At 30.7% G+C, this 25,684-nt stretch overlaps 1 protein-coding gene across 2 annotated transcripts in view; it reads right to left on the bottom strand.

The window, feature by feature from the left end:
• The window catches only part of LOC119832776 (dopamine N-acetyltransferase-like), a 61,034-nt gene that overhangs the window by 28,830 nt on the left and 6,520 nt on the right, over positions 1-25,684 (bottom strand). The window contains exon 1 of one of the 2 annotated variants that reach the window (XM_038356525.1): positions 1,200-1,415. The exons of the other annotated variant lie outside the window; for it this stretch is intronic. Within the exon in view, the coding sequence (XP_038212453.1) occupies positions 1,200-1,289 (90 nt within the window). The 5' untranslated portion in view covers positions 1,290-1,415. Of the gene's footprint in view, positions 1-1,199; positions 1,416-25,684 lie in introns of those variants that run through there. 2 annotated transcript variants of the gene reach the window in all.

Raw genomic sequence — 25,684 nt, 5'->3', positions numbered from 1 at the left:
TTACTTAAAAATTACAAACTTTTAAGAAATTCTTAATTAATCGTTTGTTTCACGAAATAAATGCATTACTTAGCTTGCTCTTAGTAAATAGTAAAATCAATTTAAAGAGAAGCTTAAGGAATATTAGTCTGTGGTAAAATAATCAATTTATATTTATTGTATGTTAGGTGATTCTATTGGACGTTGTCAGTCATGTGCATTTGTTGTTATCATCGTAAAAATGTAATGTTTTTCAATAATAAATGTTTATTATATTATTAAGATAAAATTTAATATTTTATTTGATTCTATTCTATTGAAGACCATACTTGCAACATATTATGTTGCATTTTATTGTAAATTTATTTTGTCACATTAATATGGTTTCAAGTTATGAAATGAAATTTTAGTCGGTTTATATGTCAATATTCAACTGATAAATGTTCAAACATTTTTGTTTCATTTCTTCTTCATGATCGATTGACTTGCTACAAGGTCAACGCGAGAACGGAGAACTGAGGGGTTCTGGCTTCGATTCCCTGTGGGGACTAACGAAAAAATATATCTGAGTCTGGTAAAACAGAAGGCTGATTCACCTCCTTGTCCCTAAAAAAATCGATTAGTGAAACAGCTGCATAATGCATATACCCCATACCCCACAACGAGGATACTGGCTTTAAAATCTTTTATATATGACCAAAGCAAATCTTCTACAGTGGTTACCTAGAAAAATTAAAATCTATGTAAACAATTATTTTTGTGTACTTGACATGTTTGAAGTTAAGTTAAATTAACGTTTATAACATTCGAGTAAGTATTACATAAATTGCATAGCTCCATTAAATGTGTATTTAAAAACAAATAAAAACTGATGTTTGAGTGCAAGTCACACATTACTATAATACTATTTATCTGAATGTTGTTTTCAAAAATAATTAGTAATAAAAAAGCAATCAAATTCTTTTCTTTAAGTAGCTAATTGATTAATGTGTGGCCATAATATTTAAATTTGATGTAGGTAGCTATAAAATAATTGTCTTAAGAGATAAATCACAACGTCCTAAATATTATTTCAATTGTGGTGCGATATTAAAAAAGGTTTCTCAAAAAATCACAGCCTTAGTATCGATTAAAGGACTATTGGTATGGTTACTAAATAAATGATTATTTAGTCATATGTTAAATTTACGTTCGTGTCAATGCATTTTTAAAATACGTACCGTATATTTTTCAGTAATCCGTTCATTTTCTTGTTCGAAGTGTCCCTTATCTTGCAAATTCACAACATTCCGAGCACTAGTAAGAGCCATTTTGAGGAAATTTTTTATTTTTATTTAAATAGTCTTAACGGCCGGTCAGTTTTCGCGCGTAAACTGTAATTTCTGAACGTCCCTGACGGGATCGCGGCAAGATTTGAAGTTGGAATGGTTGCGAAACTGCGCTACTTTTATATAAAGCAGCAGCTGTAGCGCTGAACGCGCCCCCGCTGCCATCCTTTCATATCCGCCCCATTGTATGGGTGCATACGCCAAGTGTATTTAGATTTTTTTGGGCAAATCTATAAATATCTAACATTATAAAAAATAAATCATATAAATATGCAAATGTTGAATATTTTTAAATAAATATATGCGATTTGTAATTTGATTTGGTGTTTTTTGTGATAAATGTTCCGGCGCCTGATTTAACAATGCTTGTCTTTGGTTTTGAGGTCAATTAAGCAAATATTTGTAGCCATCTGGTATAAACGTTTGGGTTTGGTGTTTAAATACATTTCCATTTATTACATTAATTTTAAATTAATATATGTTTAGTGTTGCTATATTTTTATAAAAATATTGTTTCTATTGAAACAAATATCACTCTATTATGTTGTGTTTATGCATGGGTACACGGTCACTTTCTTTTTCTTATGATGATTTTTTAATTAATGATTGACTATAAATGAATTCGTATTAAGTAGGAAAATTATGCACTAAAGGAGATGTAAACAACAATTGCTTGTCCTTGAATTTGGGGGACGTCTCAATGTGTTAATAAGTCAATAAGTATCGCAGATACATTTTCATAATCTGTGCATTAGTGGAGCAGCCATCTTTCGCCATATCTTGAAAAGCGCTTTACTTGATATGTGACAGTATTCTGTGCTTTAGTTTAATAATATGAAATAAATCATTACTAATTATATATCTATCTATACAACAACACTATGTGTTGTTTTATCGCGACGAAATTAGGATCAAAGCACTTAACAATTATTTTTAATCTGTCATGTTGGTTTTCGATCGATTTTATTTCTTAGTCAAACCATTGTTATTATATATTTTAAATTAATAAATATTTAGCTACCACCACGTCCGTCCTTATGCAAATTTTACTTCTTGACTATCTTTTACGAAATTCGTATGACACATAACATAAATATTCTTTCTTAGTATAAAAGCCAAAGTCATAGAATAGAATATAATATATCCAGTTTGAACTATGTAGGCTTTAGTTAAAGGATCAAAATTATACCACTAATACGCAAGCTAGCGTTGGCTAATTCTAGTTGATACTACTTCCGTGTCTTTTAATTTATTGGCATGCATTTAAATGAGCTTTAGAATGATTCTATTTTTTTGCAATCAATACGTACTAGTTATCTTATTGTTATAGCATTGTGAATGGTAATTGACGGTTATTATTTAATAAATAATTGAGATGAGTAGGAATTATCATATGTTACCATCTAACAAAGAAAATTTCAATGCAATGTAGGATTAGAACCGTCTAGAAAAATTAATATCACACATTAAAAATCCTTTTTATATTAGTATGAATGACATTTGCATTCCAATGTGTGCTCATTTGGATTCGTCTTCTCCCAAAAAAAAAATCACAAAATAAATTACAATTAATAAAAAAAATAGTTGCGTCTGTCCATACATAAATTATGCTTTACTATAAACATTATTAAAGCAGCCGTAACCTATTTTCCAGTGTCGTTGTTCATTGAAATAATTGTCTCATGAATTATATTTACGGAGTGTTTGAATTTAACCGCGAAATACAAGAAATTAATTAAAAATAAATTGTATATTAAATAAGTACTTATCTAGTACCGAACTAACAATTTTAATTTGTTACTTGATATCTTGCGGTTAGTCACCAAGGCTCAAGGAATGAATATATTTTTTAATTAGCTTAATTACAATATTTTACTTCACGACTTTTACATTCATTTTGTCTAACTAGTCTTTGAAACTGATTTATTTTGAAAACCCATCCAAAATGATATTAAAATTATATTATAGATATTGCAGCTACAACATTCAAGATAAAGAAACGATACGTTCTGTAATACTTTTTAGAAAAGAAAATGTAGAAGTAAAAGTAAAAGAAATTCGATTGCTGTGGCGGGATCACGAGTGGCCGAGAGGCTAGGCGTTGCTACGGTTTGGCAAAAAACGCGGGTTCGAATCCCGAAATCCCAAACTTGTGTTAGAAGGAAGGTTGTGGGCATACTAGGAGTACCTACGTAATTTAAAATATTCTTCGATAATTTCTTATAGTTTTTCTATTTTATTTTACAATATCTGTTTTAAATTATTTGTAGCAAGACCGATTGAATATTAAATAGAAGATCAACAACCCGCTGTTTCGCTGATAAGAGAAAGAAAGAAAACCAATTTTACTAAATTGATGTTGAATTGAACAAATTTATATTAATAAAGTGCATGAATTAAATTGTAGTTTCAAAAGGGCATTGAAATCTAACCAACTTGAATGTAGTTTATAGGCGAATCAATCAAGCGGCCATTGACCGCAGCGGTGCACTTCTGTTTTCATATTCTTCGCTATATTAGTTTGTTTTATTTCTAAAAATATAGACGTTTACTTTTATATGCGATGTCGAAGCATCAAAAAAGGAAATGACGTCAATTCATTGCATTTTTTGCAATTTTGATAATCGACCCAGAAATTATTCAAAATTGGAAATTACAGTCCACTGTTACAGGCATAAAACTTGGCGAGTACTCATGAACGAACGAAAAGGATGTGTGCTGAATATTTTCAAATTTGGTTAAAATGATAACCTGGCAATACTACCCAGAATAAGGCCCGAATAGTCCCTGTTTTTTTTTGAGTAAGCTACTCGTATTTCGAAATTCATTCTAATGTTTTACTTTTGTAACTATCTGCGCCCCGCGGTTTTACCCGCGTAAGTCCGTATCCCGCAGGAATATAGGGATAAAAAGTTGCCTATATGTTATTCCAGTTGCGCAGGTGTCTACGTACCAAACTTTGTTGCAATCGGTTCAGTAGTTTTTGCGTGAAAGAGTAACAAACACACACACATCCCTACAAACTTTCGCATTTATAATATTAGTAGGATGTTCGATATGTCGGGTACAGTACTAACGAGTATATTGCGCTTAATATATGTAGACTTTCTACAACAATACGCATTACAATAGTAATTAATTTCACAGCCTACCGTATAAAAAACATTAACTTTAGAGTGAATTTTTGTGTTTAATACTATTGTTGAAATGATATAAAAACGCACTTAATTTCTTTTCTTAGCAAAAATGTAGCATTGAAATGCAACACGTTTACGTAATAAAATTGTTTTACATATGCTTAATGCAAACAAACATGTGTAAGATAAAAATAAACAACTGTAAGTCCTTACGTTTAAAATACAAGTTATGTCATTGACGGACGGATATTTTTGACATGTTCTAGATATTTCGTGAAAAGTCTGAAAACGAAAATAACGATGCAAACAAATTTTGCTTTGTGTGCATTCTTATTTCAATATCTATTTTTATTATCAACTCAGACTTTTCTATTTAATTTTTTTTTATTTAATGTTATAAGTATGACAATCTATAGACTTTTATAAGGTTAATTTTTTTTCTAATGATTTGAACCTAGTAACACATGTTTTTTTTAATTAGACACTACCTAGTATAGTATTATGTTATCTGCGGTACTACTCAAGCAATGACTATGAGATTATAGCCAGATATTGATGTAGGAAATTTGATTCTACCTAAGAATCTTTATCTTTCAAAGCTCGATATATAAGTATGCACAGGCACAGAAATTTAAATATTTGCATGATTTTTCTTATTTTAGTGAATTATTTGCATCATTTAAAGGCTTTTAATATGTTGCAATTGAATCATACATTCAATTTGACAACAATGACGTCAAAAATGGCGTAGGTCCATGCATATTTGAAATATATTTTGAAATCCTTTAAAAAATAAACGTAGTTTTTCCTTACTTATCAAATTGAATTGTTACAGAATAAAACGTTAAAAAATATGGAAAACAGGGAATTATGGCACACGGCTGCGAACCTTGCGTTTATTAACCTATAAAATATATGTATGTCCTTCTCATACTAAACTATCTCCCCTTCAAAATAATAAAAATTACAGTTACATTTATCATTTTTATCAAAAGCTGTTGAAGGTTACTTTCGGATTTATATTAGTCATGGAATTGTTTTTGTTTTTGATTTTTTTATAATATTAATTATTTAGATTTTTATTCATTTTATTCAGGAAATAGTTAAATAACAAAGTGCCGAAGAGAAATAACTGAGAAATGTTAAAAAGCTTTACTTAGGGTAGCGCTAATGTAGCGATTAAGTTAACTTATCCCCACTAATTATCTTATTACCTTATCCCACTAAGAGGGGTCAAAATAAGTGCGTCTTTATAGACTGTGTTCTAAAAACCGAAAATATTTGATGTCGTATAATTGAAATAGCTCACTTCAGGTAAGTTCGTTTAATTGTGCAATTACCTACAATAGTTTTCTAGTATTTTTTTTGACACTTTAGATTCTATATCACATATTATATAATGTATTTAAAAGTTTAGTCAATAAGTCATGTAAAATATTTTCTTTTTATAATTAACTTTCACAAGAAGAAAATTGATATTGTGATATTAACAATAATAATAATAATAATAAAAATGTTAACGACATGCAAAAATACCTATAACCAATGTGTCCAACAATATAAAAGACAAACGAAAACAGATTTTTACCGATATCTATATATCTAGACTGATATTATAAAGCTGAAGAGTTTGTTTGTTTGTTTGAACGCACTAATCTCGGCAACTACTGATCTGATTTGAAAAATGCTCTCAGTGTTACATAGCCCATTTATTGAGGAAGGCTATAAATGTACCGCGGGCGAAGCCGGTGCTCACCGTTCGTAGATATACGAGTAATATTTTTGAATCTACAGCGTTAATTATGTCCAGTCATGAGAAATTACAAAATATTGGCATTTAAAAGTGTAATTCAAATTTGTTTGCAGGTTAATTTATCTTGAAATTTTAAGATAACAATTGACTGTCGACAAGGGCTTTATTGAGCTTCAGTATATACTTGATTTAACCTTACATTATGTTGGTATTTTTAAACTTTGTAAATAACACATTTTTCTCAATGTTTTCACGCTTCGCATGTGTTTGCGTTACTTCCTTCATAAAGTATTCTGTAATGTTGTACCTTAATATTTTATAATCTTAACACGATCATTGTTCGATAACTGTTTTTATTTCACCTTCAACATAATGTACGTATCAACTTATTTTAAATGCATTTTCATATTTGTTTCAATGCATTTTTATAAAGTTTTTTTTGTGGAAATGTGAAATATCTTTTTATATATTTAGTAGCTATTGCGTTAGAGTATGCGGTAGTAAATTATTTCATTGGTAAAAGTGCTTCTGTATGAATAAGACAATTATATTTGTTCTTTTATTGAATTAATTCAATTTCTAAAGATATGTAACTTTTATACGGTTTCGCGCATACGGTATATACCTACTATGCTGACATCTCTAGTTTGACACAGCTGCGGCCAGTATATATCGCTGCGCTATTGCGGGCATTTTCTTCGTCAACAAAACACGTAAGTGCGCGTGCGGATGGCAGAGATCGGCGCGTTGTTAGTAGGGATGTAGGTACAAATAAGGATTTTATACAGATAGATAAAAGGGGTCAGAACTGTTTACATAAACAGTATGAAAAACTATATGTTCTTTCCTCCAACAATTTGTGGGAGACTGTGTAAAAAATGTCATATTTACTAAAGTTTATATGTATTTAAAGCAGCAAAAATAATCAAGATTTCAGGTGAAAGACTGAGATGAAAGACTTAGATCTCTATCTATAATGATCGTAATAAAAAGCTTGATAAGGAGACCATATATATAAAATTTATAAATACCTAGGTGTCAATGTCTGTAGGTCAACAGTGCGCTCATATATTTAACTATATATACGAGGTCATTTTTTACACCTAAATATACATTCGTTTATTGTACTTATAAGTTTATAACTTTAACGACCTTTGAAATAAGCATTTAATTTGATCAGGATTTTGCCATACAGACAAATGAAATCCATACTTCCATATCTTCTGTAGCGCCATAATTAAAATATTAGTTAATTATATCGTTAAGAAAAGAAGATTGCAAAAACCTACGGGAATTTTCAAAAAAGGACTGTTATCAACAAAAACAAAATAAGAAATGTCAGATGGAAAATAAAATTGCGGTATTTAGCTTGACCGACGCACTAAATAACTAGCAAGCTTTCTTGACTTATTTCACATTAACATATTAAATACATAATAAAATTGTACAATCAAAAAGTTATCTGAATACCAAATTCTCATCAAACCATTTACACGAAGTTATTAGATAAACATAAATTCCATCGTATTTGTATTTTATCAAAAACTTTGGTAAATCACTGAAATAGTTTCGTAGCCTTCCGCAATCATCACGGACGAATAATAAAACTCGCCGGCTAGATTGGCGGCGCGCTGGCTGTAATAAATAAAAACAAATTAAAAAGCGCTCTTTAGTATTTATTTCTCTCATAATAAAAGTTTTTTTACGATACAGCGAGCTGAGCACTAAGCTAATTGATCGCCTGATGGTAAGCGAACGCCATCGCCCATAAACATTTGCGGAGATAGGCACATAATAAATGCGTTTTTACTCGCTTTTATTGGGTAAGCCATAGTAGTTGACGAAATAGAGAAACGGACTGGGACGGGTGTGTTAAAGAATAGGGTCTCGAGCCTCCGGCTTACCCACTCACCGAACGTATCACAGTAGCATGTTACTATTTCACGCCGATTTTCTATGGCGGTGTGCAACCTTTCCCGATGCGTGCTGGCCAAAGAATATTCAAAATTATTAACTATTTGTTAAATACCAAACATGACGTAAAAATAAGATAAGTTATAATTAATATAAGAACTACGGTAAAAACCTACCTACGGGGGTTCTTACTACTTATAAATATAATATGTATATCGGTACATATTTATTTTATTTAATTTAGTTTGTTATTTTTTAACAGTTTAAAATGTCTTATTTTGAAGATCTGTTTTAGGCTCTAAAATTTATTACATAAACCTTTATTTTATTTGATTAGATTATTGAATTTAAATTTTATTATTTTGTATTAATTGCCGTATTCAATTAAAATTAACAAGTACAAACTTAGTAACAAAAATGTGAAATACATATTTTTTATCGTAGCAAAATGCATGCAGTATATTGATATTTTTTGGTTAGTAGAATTAATTTGATTGAATTTAAAAAAATCTAGATAAATTCATCCTTTATCTCAATAACAAATGAAACTCAGTATTTGCGAAGGAAAACTAATTGATTTTGTATTGAAATCTCAATTAGAATAACAAACGAGGCATTGAAATGACCATTTGCACGTAATCCATTTAGTTTACGTCTATTGAGACGTTTGCATTGCCTTGTAAAGATAAGATTATTGTATTTCTATCAAAATAGATTTTAAGACGAAACAAATTATATGCTTTATCGACTTGATACTGTCAATGCATTTAATAAGACGTGAAAAATCATTTGCTTAATGTTCTGAAAACCTTTTTGACAGTATTATGTATGTATTAAAAATTTTAATTTAACATTCCTATTAATATGATATACAAAGCTAAATATTCGTGTTTATAGGGTAAGCGTAAGAAATATAAATGTTACTTTTCTTGTAAGAAGACTGTGAATATTAAGCTAGGAACAATCAATCTAGGATAAGGCAATATGTTTCGATGCAGTTTGAAAGGATAAAATAACAGTTTGAATGTTATAGGTATGGGTACGATGTCACATAATAATGCAAACTAACGTAACCTCTATGCTGAAAACGTATAAAAAATATATTTATAATGACCTGCTTTTAAATTTTTCGAAATAATTCAAACGTGTATTTTTAGCTGATTGAGTGTCATAAGTATCATATAGATACAAGGCATTTTTCAAATTAAAACGCGATAATGCACCTGTCAACTGATAAGCGAACAGCGTATCCTGTATACGAAATTGTTTAATTACATAACCATCGCAGTTTTGTATTTTCACGTATTTGGGTTTTCGTCTGTGTTCTATATTTTGGACGTATTCAATTTTGAAAAGAACAAAATTGGTACTGCAAGAAATAGCGCTCTTACGTAACTGGATGAAATAATAGACAATTGTTGTTTTTGGATTCATAAATTTATCTGTGATACGAAATTCCTTTTTATGGAAAATAAGTTCGTAGGTTGCGATCACCACCGTCCATGAAAAAATGCACAGACTTAACGCCTCTACAAATGGATTGCGAATTTGTACGAAAGGGAAAGGAAAGGATTTATGACAGGAATAAAAGACATGGGCCTCCGGCTCCCACTTATTGAGCATCATATTATAGCACTAATATTCTATTATTTGATGAGGATTATTAGTGGGGTTGTGATATCTTCGCGGTGTTAAATGGCCGATTTTGTGCTAAATCATACTCGACACCCACATTGTCTAGATCTATGTATTCTTTTTTCATATAAAATATTTATAACGCATGTTGTGTTTGCACTTAAGTCCTATTTCATTGTTATAAACATGTGATATAATTTATGAAATAAAACAGAAAAATAGTGAAATACAGTAGATAATAATTTTAAATGACGTAGAAGTACAAAAAAACAAGAGAGGTTTTCAATACGCAGTTCTTACTAATTAATTTTATAATAATTTTTTATTGACACGCAGTTTCAACGATGCGTAGACATAGACCTACAAAAGTAAGGAAATATGAAATTTAAATCACATTGAACGTATTATTTAGTGTAACTATTTACGAATATGAAAAAAATTAAAGAGAATCACGTTATAATAATAATTAAATTTTACACGAGTGGTTAACTGAAACGATTATCACAATTCACAAATTCACAAAAAAATATGTATTCCAGTTTTAAACGGTTTGAAAAAGTTAGATATATATTATATAAAATAATCGATTTAAAATGAAACAAACAATAATACAGCTGTGCATTTAAGTCAGGATATCGTTGTTGTAAAAAAGATATAAAAATTTTGATTGATAGCGGCCTTTCATGGTTAAGTTATTTTTGTTCTTGTTATATAATAATATATCAATTAATTAATGTCCGTATATGTAACGATAGCAGAGATTACCTTTAGATATTTGTACTGTTGTAGGATGTTACAAACAAAGGGGAATGCATAATAATATGTTTTTATTATTGCTTAAGTCCTTATATACTTTGTATACATCTTATATATAAAATTCTCGTGTCACAATGTTAGTCTCTATACTCCTCCGAAACGGCTTGACCGATTCCTCTGAAATTTGGTAAGCATATTGGGTAGGTCTGAGAATCGGCTAACATCTATTTTTCACACCCCTAAATGATAAGAGTAAGGCAGAACAGCGTTTGCCGGGTCAGCTAGTAAGATATATAATGAAGTTTTATTGAATTTAATTAATAGTAAATACGAAAGAATAACTATTTAGTAGCAAATACGCACTTCACCTTTTTCTTTCATGTAAATCATTGACAAAGTCTATTGTCTTATCTTCATAGGCGCAATAGAACTCTCTATTAGCAGAAAGAAAGTATACAGAAAAAAAATCTATTAGGCTATAAGAAGATTCCCCTTCCTGAAAATAATCTTGGCTGTGTTCATACTAATCTACACCAATACTAATACTAATAATATAAAACTGTAGAGTTTGCTTGTTTGTTTGAACGCGATAATCTCAAGAACTTCTGGACAAATTAATAAAATACGTTCATCGTTGGATATGGATTTGTACGTGATTTAATTATGTAATGTAGGCGAAACCAGGTCGGACCGCTAGTTTAAATTAAAAACGACACTGCACTAAATATTAAACTCAATAGTAATTATAGCTTTCATTTCATAATTGTCATTTTATTGTACTAAGTAATAACTCTCTTGGTCAGTCGTTTTCTTCGTGATTTATTAAATTAGAGCCAAGTATTTATTCTGAATGCCTTGGCAACATTTTCCTCAAGGAATGTTTGGGAATTCAAAGATATAATGACAAATTTAGTTCAGATGCATTTCACGGTGTATTTTAAATGTTTTATACTATTTTATTGGAGCTAAATTTCATCGCCAAGGCCTAACGTCTCTCAGCAAATGTATTGCCGAAAGGTGTGGAACAAAGGTGGATGGAGTGAATAGAGAAAATGACAGGGAAGTTTAAAGAGAAGGATATGGGTCACCTGCTCCCCCAGCAGCCCCCTCTACAAAGCACAGTATCATACTAATATTAAAAAAAAAAACAATCGCGCACATAAACACACACACACACACACACACACACACGCACCCTCATACTTTTTTCATTTTTTATTATTCCAGCGTTGAGCAACTGTAGCACTTAATTTATTACTTAATCAAATTTTTGTTTTGCTTGCACATTAAATATGGATTTATTTATTAATCAGGAGGAACTTTGGCTTTTAAGATACAGAGATTTTCTTGTTTAAGAGTAATGTACATAGTTATGTAAGGTATGATATATATTTTAGCAAAATAAAGATTTTATTTATCATTCGTTTCATACTATTTACCGCCTATCTTCAGTTCTTCAGACATAGCAACTTCCCCGGTGCGAGCTGGCCCAATACGTGCCGAAACGGATATAAAACGTGAGATGCAATTTCCTCAGTACAATATCAGGACACAATCGATTGAGTTGAATGTATTATTAATTAGTGACTCACTCACGTCACTATTCAAGCATCTTTTAGTAGGTTCAAATTCTGTTAGGATACGATGTTGAAATGTAACGATTTAACTTGACCTTAGATAATTATTTTTAACAAAAAACCGAACCACCTTCGGATTGTCATAACTAGAACAAATTGGAATGGGACCACACGGGAGGAACCAGGTCTCAAACGCATCTTCAAAAGTTTCTTTACAGCCTTTGAACCGCATAATATAATATTGTTTGGGTTCCATGGTTATGGCCCTATAGGGTCATTACAATAGGTAATGTAGCGACAGAATAAAGAGACATTACACGTGCAATTTAGAACGGTTACGCGAAATTAATAAGCAACATATTTCCGCGTTAAATACCTACATGCAAATTTTCTGAGCAGGTTGTCAAACATAAATCGTTTTATTAGGAACATGTTTACTGTTTAATTATTAATTTATATACATTTACCGTTTTTTTTGCCCACAACTTCGTTCTTCAGTTACTCATTTAAATAAATTCCAAAATTGACAGTTTCCCTTCTATGTGGTAAATTTCTAGAAATCCTTTCTTAGTGCTATGAAATGGGGTACAGTTTTTAATTTATTGCTTTTTCAAACTTGTATATTTAATCACATCAATTATTTGGAGAACATATGATTTGGCAGCTTACATATATTCTAAAATATAAAGCTGAAGAGTTTGATTGTTTGAACGCGCTAATCTGAGGAACTACTGGACCGATTTAAAAAATTCTATCACCCTTCACCTTTTGTTACGGGAATATTTGTATATGATACCTGAGTGCTATGCGTTATAAATGTATCACGGGTGAAGTCAGGGCAGGCCGCTAGTCTACACTATTAATGTTAATAGGAAACTTTTGTATTTTGCATATGTAATGTTTTCACGCATAAACCACTTGACCTATTTAAAAAATTGTTTCACCATTAGAATGCTGCGACTTCACTGACATAGACTATATTTTTACCACGGGCGAAGACGGGATTAACCGCTAGTAATACGTATTATGAGAGTATGATATTTATGACTGTGTATTTAATAAGCGTGAATTTATTTAATAATTACTACGAATAAAAATTAATAAATACTCGATTTAGTATAAAGAATTACAGTTCTTTTAAAAATCTATGGGTTGATTTATGCTTTAATTGTCGTGTGCTGTATTACCATTTGTTTTATTTCATATTTAAGCTTCCGCATTTTATTCATACATTTTTTATGTTTAATAAGACCCGTTTCATGCGAATCGATTATAAAGTTAAATAGTGATTCAGGTTTAAATTAAATAATATACATTACGTATATATAATATTGTACATACGCGCAGATATAATCGAAAACCGCTATGTTGAAAAACTCATGACATTTAGAGCTCGTTTAATATAACTGACACTGTAATTCTACGAAGTGATTTTTTTTTCTTACTATATGACAATTTAAATTATAACATTATGTTTTAGAGAAATACTATATAATATATAATAATAGTATATTCTCAAATTATAATGCATATTGCATTAGGTAAACTTAAGTTAAAGGCAGTGGTGGCTCAGTGGTGAGAACCTCGGACTTCAAAATCGATAAGTCGGGGTTCGAGACAGGGCGAGCGTGCAGGAAATAAATTGATTTTTTCAATTTATCTGCGCATGTGGATTTTTTTTTTTTTTTTTTTTTTTTTATGGCAGAGCAAGCAAAGGAGCAGGTGGGCCACCTGATGTTAAGTGGTCACCACCGCCCATAAACACTTGCAACACTAGAGTTACAAGTGCTTTGCCGGCCAACGCCGCGTCCATATTTGGGGTTTGTTTTGGGTCTCCGGACCCCTCACTCACCGTACGAAACGCGATACTGTTAATACGCCACCACTTCACGCCGGTTTTCTGTGAGGGTGTGGTAACTTCCCCGGTGCGAGCTTGACCCAATTTGTGCCGAAGCAGTGCTCGACTCCCACTCATAAATACATAACATCACATAACATATAGATAACATCACCACTGCTTAAACGGTGAAGGAAAACATCGTGAGGAAACCGGCATGTCCAAGAATTAAAAGTTCGACGACATACGACATCTGCCAACCCGCACTTGGCCAGCGTGGTGGATTATGGCCTGAACCCTCATAGGAGGCCTGTGTCCCAGCCGTGGGAACATATATGGGCTGATGATGAAGTTAAAGGATAAATAAAATAAAATAAATACTCGCTTTAAATGGAGTTCATTATATTCCACTATATTATATAACATTACTTTTTAAAATACCTGGTTGCAAAATGTTCGCAAATCAAAGTTTGAAAAACGTAATGAATAGTGTATACTTAGGTATTGCAATAAGAACCTACGGCGTAGCTCTTAAAGTTGTAGGTTATAATCCATCTCACAAGATTCTAATTAAACGTATTGTTTCTCCGCATCTTTCGATATAAAACCGTCAGATAAGGTTCGCTTTATTTAAAAACTACACATAAATATAAAACATATTAGTTTTATCATAGTCAAACGAAAAAAAATACTTTAAATTGCAAGCGAATGTTACAGACCATTTATCGATAGTCTCACGTTTTATATAATAATCCAACTGCTTTTACAATTAACAATGTTACATATAGACTAATAACGTATTTTTAAAGAATGTTATTAAGAATGAATATGCATTGGACATTCGATTCAATGCGTTACTATTACATTCATATTGAAGGTCAAACAAATGTTACCCCACCGTATTGTATGTTCAGATTTTACAAAAACTTTTATGATAAATGAAATCCTTTAAAGGTAGACGTCATACGTACAACACGGAAATTATAAATTTTAATTATTTATTTATCAAGTGTCTGTTATAGTGAACTGAACAGTTAGTATGTTTTGTTTTATTTTTACGTGTAGGTATATGTACATACGTCTTGTTTATAGACTTTTTTATGCGAGCTGCTGCTTTATTTGAGTTAGTACTGATGGGTCGCCTGTTCCGCGACCATCACGCACCAAATCCAAAAAGATATAGGTTAAGAATAGATTTAATTCAATGTTTTGGGATGCAATAGATATTCGCGTTCAGCAGTTTTTTCTTAACGTTGCAAAAGTTTTGCAAATGTAAATATAAATAATAGAAAAGTTATTAGTAATATAAAAAGTGGCGGAAAATCAATATCGTGCATTTTCCATTTTCATCTTTACTACATAACATTGGTGATTTAGATGCCTATATATCCTGTGTAATAATAAATATAACAATTTTCAATACCTACGTATAAAGAAATACAATTATTGTTGTCTATGGAAATGGAAAGTTTCCGATTATTTAAATTTATGTGAAATTAAACAAGTCAGTTTTTCAATTACAGTTCGTAGATTGTTATTCAAATTTATTTCAATAAAAAACATTCTGATATTATCAAATAACTAATTTAAACTTTCCTACGAATTAAATATCGAAGTTGTGAAGGTATTAACGAGTATAATATTCTAAGCCTTGAACTTCTATAAAATAAAAATTTTAAGAACGAGATGATAAGTGCAGAAACAGAAATACAATTATTTCAAACTAGTCCTTCTCGGCTTGGTGGTACGTATCGATATATAGTTTATAGCATTCAGGGATCACATAAATATTCAATGGTGCAAGAATTTTTGAAATCGGCCCCATGTCCCTGAGATTAGCGTGTATAAACAAACAATCAATAAAGAGAAAATCTTCAGCTTCATATTATTAGTATGAGATGTTCTTAATTATAACATTGACATTTAATAATGTAATTTTAATACGAAATTTTAATAATGTAATAAGTTTCAAATTAGCGTTTACTGAATACGAAATACCATTTTCCCGAATACATTTCGTAGTGTTTGAAGTCGTTAAGTTTTCTTTTGATTGTTATCATATTAGCCTTATCGAAAATACTATTTACGAAAAAAGCGGTTCCACATAAGCGGTTCCACAAACACCCTCGCTTTAAGTTTATAATTCTTATTATAAAAATAAACTATACAAAATTAATTCATTTTCGTGGAATGGCACAAGTGGAATAAAACATAAAATAATATACACTTTAAGGTTTCTGCTCCAACCGCATTCGAGAAAACCAATGTAATTATGTCCTGGATTTACCCCAGCTAAGAATCTTACTTTACTGCTAAACAAGTACTTGTATATATTCGTTTTATCTTTTATCTCATTCTGCTTTAATGTAACGTAATATAAGCTAATAAAATGTATAGTTCATGGAACTCTTAGTATGTAGTTAAATAGTAGGTTTATAAGCTAGGTACTTTAATAAGCGTTAAATTATTGCGACCCGGTCACACCGCATCTCTATGCATACTTGGCTCTTTTGGCCGCCAATTCAAATATTGCTAATCTTGTTAATATTCAAATTCTCATATTCATTGTTTTAAAAGAATCCAAATCTATTACGACTGTCACGTGCATAGGATTTCGGAAAAGTAGCTGATTAGGTTCTGTGTTGTGTTCTGGTTTTCTTTACCACAAAGGGTCAGTTGACAATCAATTTGTATTGTATAGGTAACTTAGAAACGCACATTTTACAAAATATAGGTGAGTTATGAGTAATGAGACCACTGATGTTTGACTTTTGAGATTACGCCTGTGAATTTATGCCAATTTATTTAAGAATCTATGGGCTATAATTATTTAGAAGGGATTTTATGCTATACTTTGTAGTTTTCATGTGTTAATTGACAATTTTGTCACATGTAATTAATGAAATCTTTCATCGCGTCTCTGGAAGGAGTTAAAACTACAATGATATAGAAATACACAGTGATGTCTAAACATCTTGATAATGGTAATCAAATTGTTGAAAAATGGATAGTCGAATCTTGAAACCCTTACCGAGATTTCCAATGAATTGCTTTACAAACCTAGCTTTAATAAATACGCTTTCACGATGTCTGAATGGAAATGAAAGCTGAAATATATATAAACAGTTTTCATGGAAATCCGAGAAATAAACACAAGCGGGCTTACGTAATCCATGACCTATTTGCTCAGTAACTGTAAACTATACCAGCATTGGTTCAGAGAATTTAATTGCCACGTGTATACTCTTTTATCTGAGAGGGGGTTGTTGGGAGTACACCCTGTCATGGATCCATGAAGGCTAAATATATTATATAACCAATCGGTATTTAGTTCGTTAAATCCTTGGAGAGTTTTGTAAGACGTATATTGACAAATATTGGTTTATATATACCTTTATATAGAATTTTAGATTTTTAACTTTAATTTTTTCTTTTTTAAACAAGCTAATAATAGGTGAAAAATTTTCACAATTCATTAGAACCTCTTTTAATTCCTTGGGCTCGACGAGATGTGGCCAATAAGCGTACAAACATTTCTGTATACATATCCCGAGTTGTGAATCGAGTTGAAACGGTAAACCGTTTATTTAAATTTCAATCAATTGGTTGGAATCTTTTTTTAAGCAAAATAGTTGAAAAATTAAAGAATAACATTAAATATTAAAACTTATTAATGCAGCATTAAAGTTAAATTACAATGATTGTTATGGTTTTGCATTGAATGTTTTGAGTATAATTTATATACGTAGATCATGCTATGCTGGCTTTGAGCTTATGGTTTTTATATTTTAATTTACGAATACCGATAAGTTCTCAAAAACATTTTTTATAACATTGTAGTTGTGTTTATGTCCTATCCAATATAAGTTGTAAAGTGATTCATACATCCTTGTGTGAATTCCCCTTTGCTTATAAATTTGCAGGGAAACGATGAAAACACGACCCTCGATTATATTTGCAGCATACTTTTTGTATGGCTTTACCTTTTTCTTTCTGTGTTGTTTTTTGTGTGCAATTTTTTATTACATTTTTCAATAACATTAAATATCAGGGAAATTATTTGTGGGAGCCGAACACGCTTCGCCACGAATTGGACCAGCTCGCACCGGGGAAGTACCTCCATAGAAGACCGGCGTGAAATGGTAGCAAACTACTGTGTTTCGTACGTTGTGTGTGAGAGCCGGAGCCCCGTATCCTTTTGCTTGCAAGTTACACTTCCTTCATATGCAGGGGTTATTGTTTATAACAAACTAGCTGCGCCCCGCGGTTTCACCCGCGTAAGTCCGTATGCTGAAGGAATATTGAGATAAAAAGTCGCCTATATGTTATTTCAGTTGTCCAGCTGTCTACGTACCAAATTTCATTGCAATCGGTTCAGTAGTTTTTGCGTGAAAGAGCAATAAACACACAGACATCCTTACAAACTTTCGCATTTATAATACTAACTGTGTCCCGCGGTTTCACCCGCGTAAGTCCGTATTCCGTAGGAATATCGGGATAAAAAGTAGCCGGTATGTTATTCCAGTTGTCCAGCTGTCTACGTACCAAATTTCATTGCAATCGGTTCTGTAGTTTTTGCGTGAAAGAGCAACAAACACACACACATCCTTACAAACTTTCGCATTTATAATATTAGTAGGATTAGTAGGATATTCTTGGTAGACTACCACTACCACCGCGGTAGCGCCCACTATAGGCGTCACCCCAGCTCATTTTTCATCTTGATGACATAAAACGTTTATGGTAATGAGCTAGTTGCATTACTTTTATTACTTTTGTTGTTTTTTACATAAACGAGCAAAAAAAGATAATATAAATGGTTTTTTTCGTTATAATAAACTCATTTAAAAGTAATTGGTAATGTAAAATATAAAAAAAAAAAAAAAATTAAATTCAACAAATTCATGAATTGTAATCTTTGTTTTTTTTTCCTTTGCAATTACTTTTTTATAAGAAATTCATTATACAGAAAGTATTTTTGTGGCGGTATTTGACCTCCATTATAGAAACGTAATGTTGCAAAGACAATCCTTATGTAATCTTTTTTTTTTTATTGTGGGATAGGGAAGCGCTTGACTACCATCTCGCCTGCTGGTTAGCGTGTATGTAGTCTAAGATGACTACATCTACTACAAGAAGCTTTTAATTATTGTATCTTTGATTGTTATCACAATTATGAAACAATATCGTCCCTATTTTACTCAGAAGTTGTGTGATTTTTCACTTTCAGAATATAATTTAGTACATTTTTACAAAGCCATAATTATTACATTGAGTAAACCTAATTTAGATCATCTTATGCATTTTTTATATAAAATTATAGACAATTTAGGATTATTGTGTACATATTGCATACAATACTAATTAAAAGAAGAAGTATTAATATTTTTAAAACTAAAAACGCCTTAAACAAGTAGATATTATAAGCAACGAAGGGTTTAATTACATCAATATGAACTCTATGGGCGGCCTGCTTTTTCCATTTGATTGGCTGTAATTTCATACTACCCGAAGAGCAGCACAACCACATTACTGTACTAGTAATAACCTACCTATATACCTACAAAAAGTCTGTAAGTACCTTCAAGGTCCAAGCTGCATGAGAAAATAAATTTTATAGCTTCGGCCGCTACACTGTTATTGCGATTTGGGAGCGACTGTTATTGATATTAAAAGCTAAAGGTTGCTTCTTACAATTAAATATTAGGTAAATATTACCAATATTAATTTGATATACTTAATTATGCGTAGTTTTGTTTATATTGACAATGCATAAAATTACTGCACCTTTAAAAACGCAGTTAAATGTGTTGATATTGTTGTATGTGTTGATTGAATACAATGATTGATATTTAATATGCTTACATTTTATATTAATCTCTATTGTTTACAAGTATAGTAGAAATTGTTCATTATTTTTGAGTCGCTATCATGTAAATTCAATGTATATAACCAGTACGAGTGCGACGCGAGAGACTCGGCAATTTACGATGGAAAAGCCAATGGCGGTCCAGCAAGCGGTGGGCCTATATTAATAAAACATTAAATATAAAAAAGTATGATTCATGAAACTGCCTGAATCCCTGTCCCCTTATTTTACAACAAGCGGCTTAGACTAGCTACTATGTTTATTACATAGATATATTAAGACAGAGTATACAACATTCGAACAAAAAATTGACAACATAATTAATAATTGTTGTACCTAATAATTTTCTATATAAATCTCATTTTATGTGGAACACAGACTTGTTATAGCTACGTGATCGCTACAAATGGATAAAAACCCTAATAAATATATTAAAACAATAATCAATATTTTAATTGCATCCCGGCAATATTTAGATAAATAAGCAATTGACACAAATGCAAAGGTCACATTTCAAGATTGTAACGATAAGATGTTGTTGTCCTTTGAACGAGTTTATTTTAAAACAAAAATGTTCGTCTACGCGTGTAGCGATTACATTGAATTGTGAATTCATTGATTCGTTTGTATGGGAAATCTTGTAATTATGTCTATATAGAGGAAGTAATTTATATCGTCTTTTTCCAACACTTAGATTGTTTATATAAAATTTATCGGTGCTTTTGCACGACATGTCACTTGCAGTCATTATTTCTCTACTTTTATACCAACCTATTAAATATTAATAAAGAACAATTGAACACGTTGATCTTTATAGACTCATAACATATTAAAAAAAACACTTTCTGATTCTTTTTAACATATAATACAAATATAACAAGGCGAATTCTGAATATATAGAGGAAATATTTGAAAAGCACTCTCGAATACAGAGCACAATCTGCATTTAAATAATTTCTAAACGTTTTACACGTTTCAATTTTGCAATTCTGCAATTTGACCTTAAATTGAAATAAAGTGCGGGGATTTTGAGAACGATCTTATTTATCAGCTGATCAAAATCCAGATGTTCAGAGGTACGGGTTAACGGATGGTACCTTTATTGCGAAATTGATTAATATTATAAGTACTGTATATACCTATTGACACATTCAACATTTTAACATATTTTTTGTAACAGTATAATATAGGTAAACTAGGCAAACTTTTAACCCTTTGTTTAAAGTAAATATTAAACAGTATACGCTTAGAAATTGATTGATATAGAATTACAATAATATTGTTTCCGCACCTGTTGTACGGAAGTTTTGAAGCCTATTCGATACAAAAAATCTATCTCTATAATACATACCAGTATATATGAATAAATAGGTAGATTTATAATTTATGATAGGATTAACATTGTCTAGGTTGTGCATGGTTATTATAAAAATATTACTGGATTAACTGCATACATAATTTGTATACGATTAGTTATCTATTATTGGGAAGTATTTATTTATACTTTTAATAACATATTCCAGTTGTTTATTTTAAAACGTAGGTTTATAATTGAGGAAGTCCAGAGATAAATAGGGGTTAGTTGGGCATAATAATGTTATATTGTGCATTTATCAACAAATTTGCGTAATCAGTTTCAGAGATTATTACTGATTGATTACAAGATACTGTTTATTAATAGATTCAACTATTAAATGACATATAATAATAGTGCATTGTTCTAGGATGCATGGAAAATGAACACCCGTGGCGCCGTCACCGTAGGCGGTTCGACGGAACTCAGTTGAGATTAGATGGTAAGCCACTGTTGCAGCGGGAGTCTATTTTGTTCAATCAAATTAATAATGTTATTTAGTGATAAATGTATTTTTTTTTCATAAATAATAAAAATTAGATGTGTATGTTCATAAAAATTTCACTTGCAAACAAATCATACAATAAACAGAAGCAAGCTATTCTGTATGCTATAACTATATACAAATATCAATGTCACATGCGACATAGACACACACAACCCGCACTTGGCCAGCGAGGTCTATGTGATATGTCCCTGCATTGGTTCCTATAGGGGTTAATGTTGATTTTTTTATAAATTTATTTATCGACAACTGACAATTAACATTAAAACACAGTGAAGGCATTTTTAATCAATAAAGGAAATTACTTACAGCAGTTTTTATCTCGAAAGGGTTCAATAACATTAAAACTTAAGTATAAGAATCTTAAGTTATTTTCGTTTAACTAAAAATGTAAATCTATTTCAGTACCAATTCGGAAGCCTATTTTCGTTGAAGGAAGAAATTTAAAAGGCCCTATCACCATTTTATCTTTATTACAATGGACAACCTTTATACCGAATAAATCCGGAAACAGAATATTTATTTATTGTTTCTGTATGGAACGGTTCTTTTAAACAGTGTGAGCAGATTTTAAATTATTAAATAAGTTTTACTACCTATTTTTGTTTTTACCTATCCTTTTGGGTCCTTCGCCTGAGCAGTACTTCAAAAAAAAAAGAGAAGTTCTATGTTTTTATAACATACAGTGCTAAGTTTAGCAGGATCAGACGATCAATGTTGTTAAAGATAAAATCGATATGATAATAATGCCAAACATTTGTCATAATGGACATGGCTTATAAAAATTATCCATAATAATTTATTATGGATAATTTTTATAAGCTTTAACTTTAAAGCTTTAGCTATAAAGTTCCACTAATGTAAAAATAATTAAATATTAATGTAAAATTGAATCACATTAAAAACTAATTATGAAAAAGGGCTAAGTCTCACAATGGTATTCTTCTATAAAATGTAGCGAAAATGCTATAATAATAACTGTAAGTATAATTTAATATCGGTAAATAAGTCTCGGCTTAATATTAAGATGCATATAAATAGACTGTGCAACAGATGCACTGACGAACAGACAGATTTTCTTCTAAATACCTTAAATTTTTAATATATTATAGATTATAAGTATCCTTGACTAAACAATTTTCTCTAAATTCAGCTCTTAATTCTTCTGAAAATATTAAAAAAGATGTCCGAAAAGTACTGGATGGTTCGCATACATAATAAGTTACTTAGTTGTGTAAATTGAATGAAATACATAATAAATATTAGTTCAAAACTCGGAGCTTTTTTCGGCAACTATTGGTAGTTTAATTTTTTGTTATGTATTGTTTATCTCTAAAAAATTCAAAGATTATATTCTCTTATTAATGTTAATAAGAAAATATAGATAACCGACAATAACCATTTATTCATATTAAAGTTTTAAATTAGGGGATTTTCGAAGTTATTTTTAACAGTTAGTAGGTATAGTAAAGTATATAAAATTTTGCATTTAAAGAAGATCAAAATGACATATCCGTTGACAAATCCTCGAATCTTTCGAAGTCGCGGATAACAGCTGTGTATCATAACTAAAACGTCAGCTATTATGCAAATCGCAGGAACCATACATGAATCCATGTAATAAACTCCCATGTAAATATGATATACAACGACAATATTTACATTAATATTATAATTACACTGCAACCGACAACCTGTCATCGAGATTTATTTTAACTAGTGTCCGATTGTGACTCACGAAGTAATCCTTCTAAGTTCTTACATGGCAACGTTAATATATTAGTTATAAGGTTAAACGGCATGCATATTCTAGTCGAGTCAAAGCTTCATATAACGTTACAGTGAAAAAAGGGTAAAAGGTGCACACATTAACCGAAATGGCTCTTATCGATATAATAAGAAATAGTTTATACATATTGATATTGATTATAGTTTATACATATAGCCAACACGATATAAATAAAATAGGTCTTATTCACGTAACTGTCTTACTCATGTTTATGAGTACTAGCTGCGCCCCGCGGTTTCACCCGCGTAAGTCAGTATCCCGTAGGAATATCGGGATAAAAAGTTGCCTATATTTTATTCTTTAACTTTCGCATTTATTATATTAGTAGGATATCGAAATTCCCTAAGGTACCTAGCTGTTTAAATTATATTTATATTATAGTATTGCCTACCTTTTGTTTGTATCGTAATGAAACCAATTAATTATTAATAATACTTGTAACTAATTATGTGAAATCTTTGTGAACAATAAATGAATATTGATAAAATTTAAGGACAGCATTGACATATTATACCTATTAATTATACTTTAATCAAGGTCCGGAACAATAACATAATGATTTTAACACCTCGCTTCATTAAACCTGACCACCCGGAAGAATATTATTTACGTATTTTGATATTGTTAAACTTTGCGCCATTGTCCTTTTGGCAATATAATATTGAGTTTACACTAGTAGCGGTCCCTTATTTTTATTTTTATATATTCAATATATAAGACAAATAAACGTAAAAAGGTAACATAGGATCAGATTAGACTTTTTTCTGTATGAAAAATGATTGGAGAAAGCCCTTTTAGAATGAATTTATTCATTGAAAAAGACTTAGTAATTATGACGAATTATTATAATATACCTAGGTATTTCATTCGAACTCATAAAATTAACATAATTTAAAATACCGCATTTCATACATTTAAAGATAAGAAAAAAAAGATATCTCAACAATCATTTGGGTATTTCTATTTATTATCTACTGTAGTTTATCTTAATAAACTTATTAAACACTACAATTTTGTTTGTTAATAACCAAAGTATGGCTTTCAAATCAATTTAACGTTCGTATTAATTATATGCTTGATTTAAATATAGTCTTTTCATAGCGAGTTTGCAGTTATTATGTATTTATTTAAAATTCTTGGCCTCAATTATGTTTGGCACAAAATATTGAATTAATGAGAATCTAGGAAATAACAGACTTGAGAACATATTTCATTCTTGGAGTATAATCTAGAAATTTATTATAAAGAAGCGTACAACGTAATAGAAACGTCAATGACCTTTGTGTCAATTACTAGCCAAATGTCATTAGAAAAATACAATAGTGTTTTAATGTATTACTAATATTAAATCAAAATTAAACATTTAAAGCTTAACTTAGAGTATATAGTATAGTATATATAACTCATTGAATTAACACATGTGACGTCATAAAATAGCGCGAAAACGATCCTATTTTTATTGGCATCATAATTATAGTCAACGTATTCAACACAAATCTGCAATCGGGCCTAGATCGGTACGCGTAGTACGACCATGTTTAGGGTGGCATTCAATGAACTTTTGAGAGACTTTTAATGAAAGAAGAGAATAGGTAAAAGAATAGGAAAAATTAAGGTGAAAACAAAACATAAAACCTTAAACAACGTACTAGCGGCTAGGTTAAACTATACTTACATTTATCCCATTTGTAAAAACCCACAACGTGATTCCCTTACAGCCTTATCCCGCCAGGCTTTCCCAGTCAAAAGAGGTGTCTTTGATAATTTTCTTAATGAAATAAAGCCTATACTTCACAAGATAAAAAGTGAAGGGATTCGTGATTAAAATAGACACATAATGTGCAATTTAAATAACCGGTTGCCGTTCTCAGCTCACGTGTAATACCATGCTGGGTTTTAACATTGAGTTGCATTGAATTTATTTCTTGCCTATCTAATAGTATTTTGATATACGACAATTCAAATCAAGATCATTCTCACTCTTTCCTTGCTATTCCTTCCTTTCTGTCATCAAACCTTTCCTCACCATTTACCCCTCAAAATTGAGTAGCGCATTCACGGAAGTACTACCTCTGCGAATGTTCATATGCGGTGGTGACCGCTTACTCAGCGAACCACTGACTCAGTTACCCGCTATGCCAGAAAAAACAATTCAAATTCGGTTTACAAATTGTAACAATACCTAGTCTTGCCATAAATATTGTAATAAAGAAAAAAGAAAATTGTTAACTGCAAATAACATTTATTACTT

The sequence above is a fragment of the Zerene cesonia genome, chromosome 16, assembly GCF_012273895.1.
Source record: "Zerene cesonia ecotype Mississippi chromosome 16, Zerene_cesonia_1.1, whole genome shotgun sequence".
Taxonomy (NCBI): domain Eukaryota; kingdom Metazoa; phylum Arthropoda; class Insecta; order Lepidoptera; family Pieridae; genus Zerene; species Zerene cesonia.
Note: the sequence above shows the minus strand (reverse complement) of the source record. Positions and strands in the feature narration are given on the sequence as shown.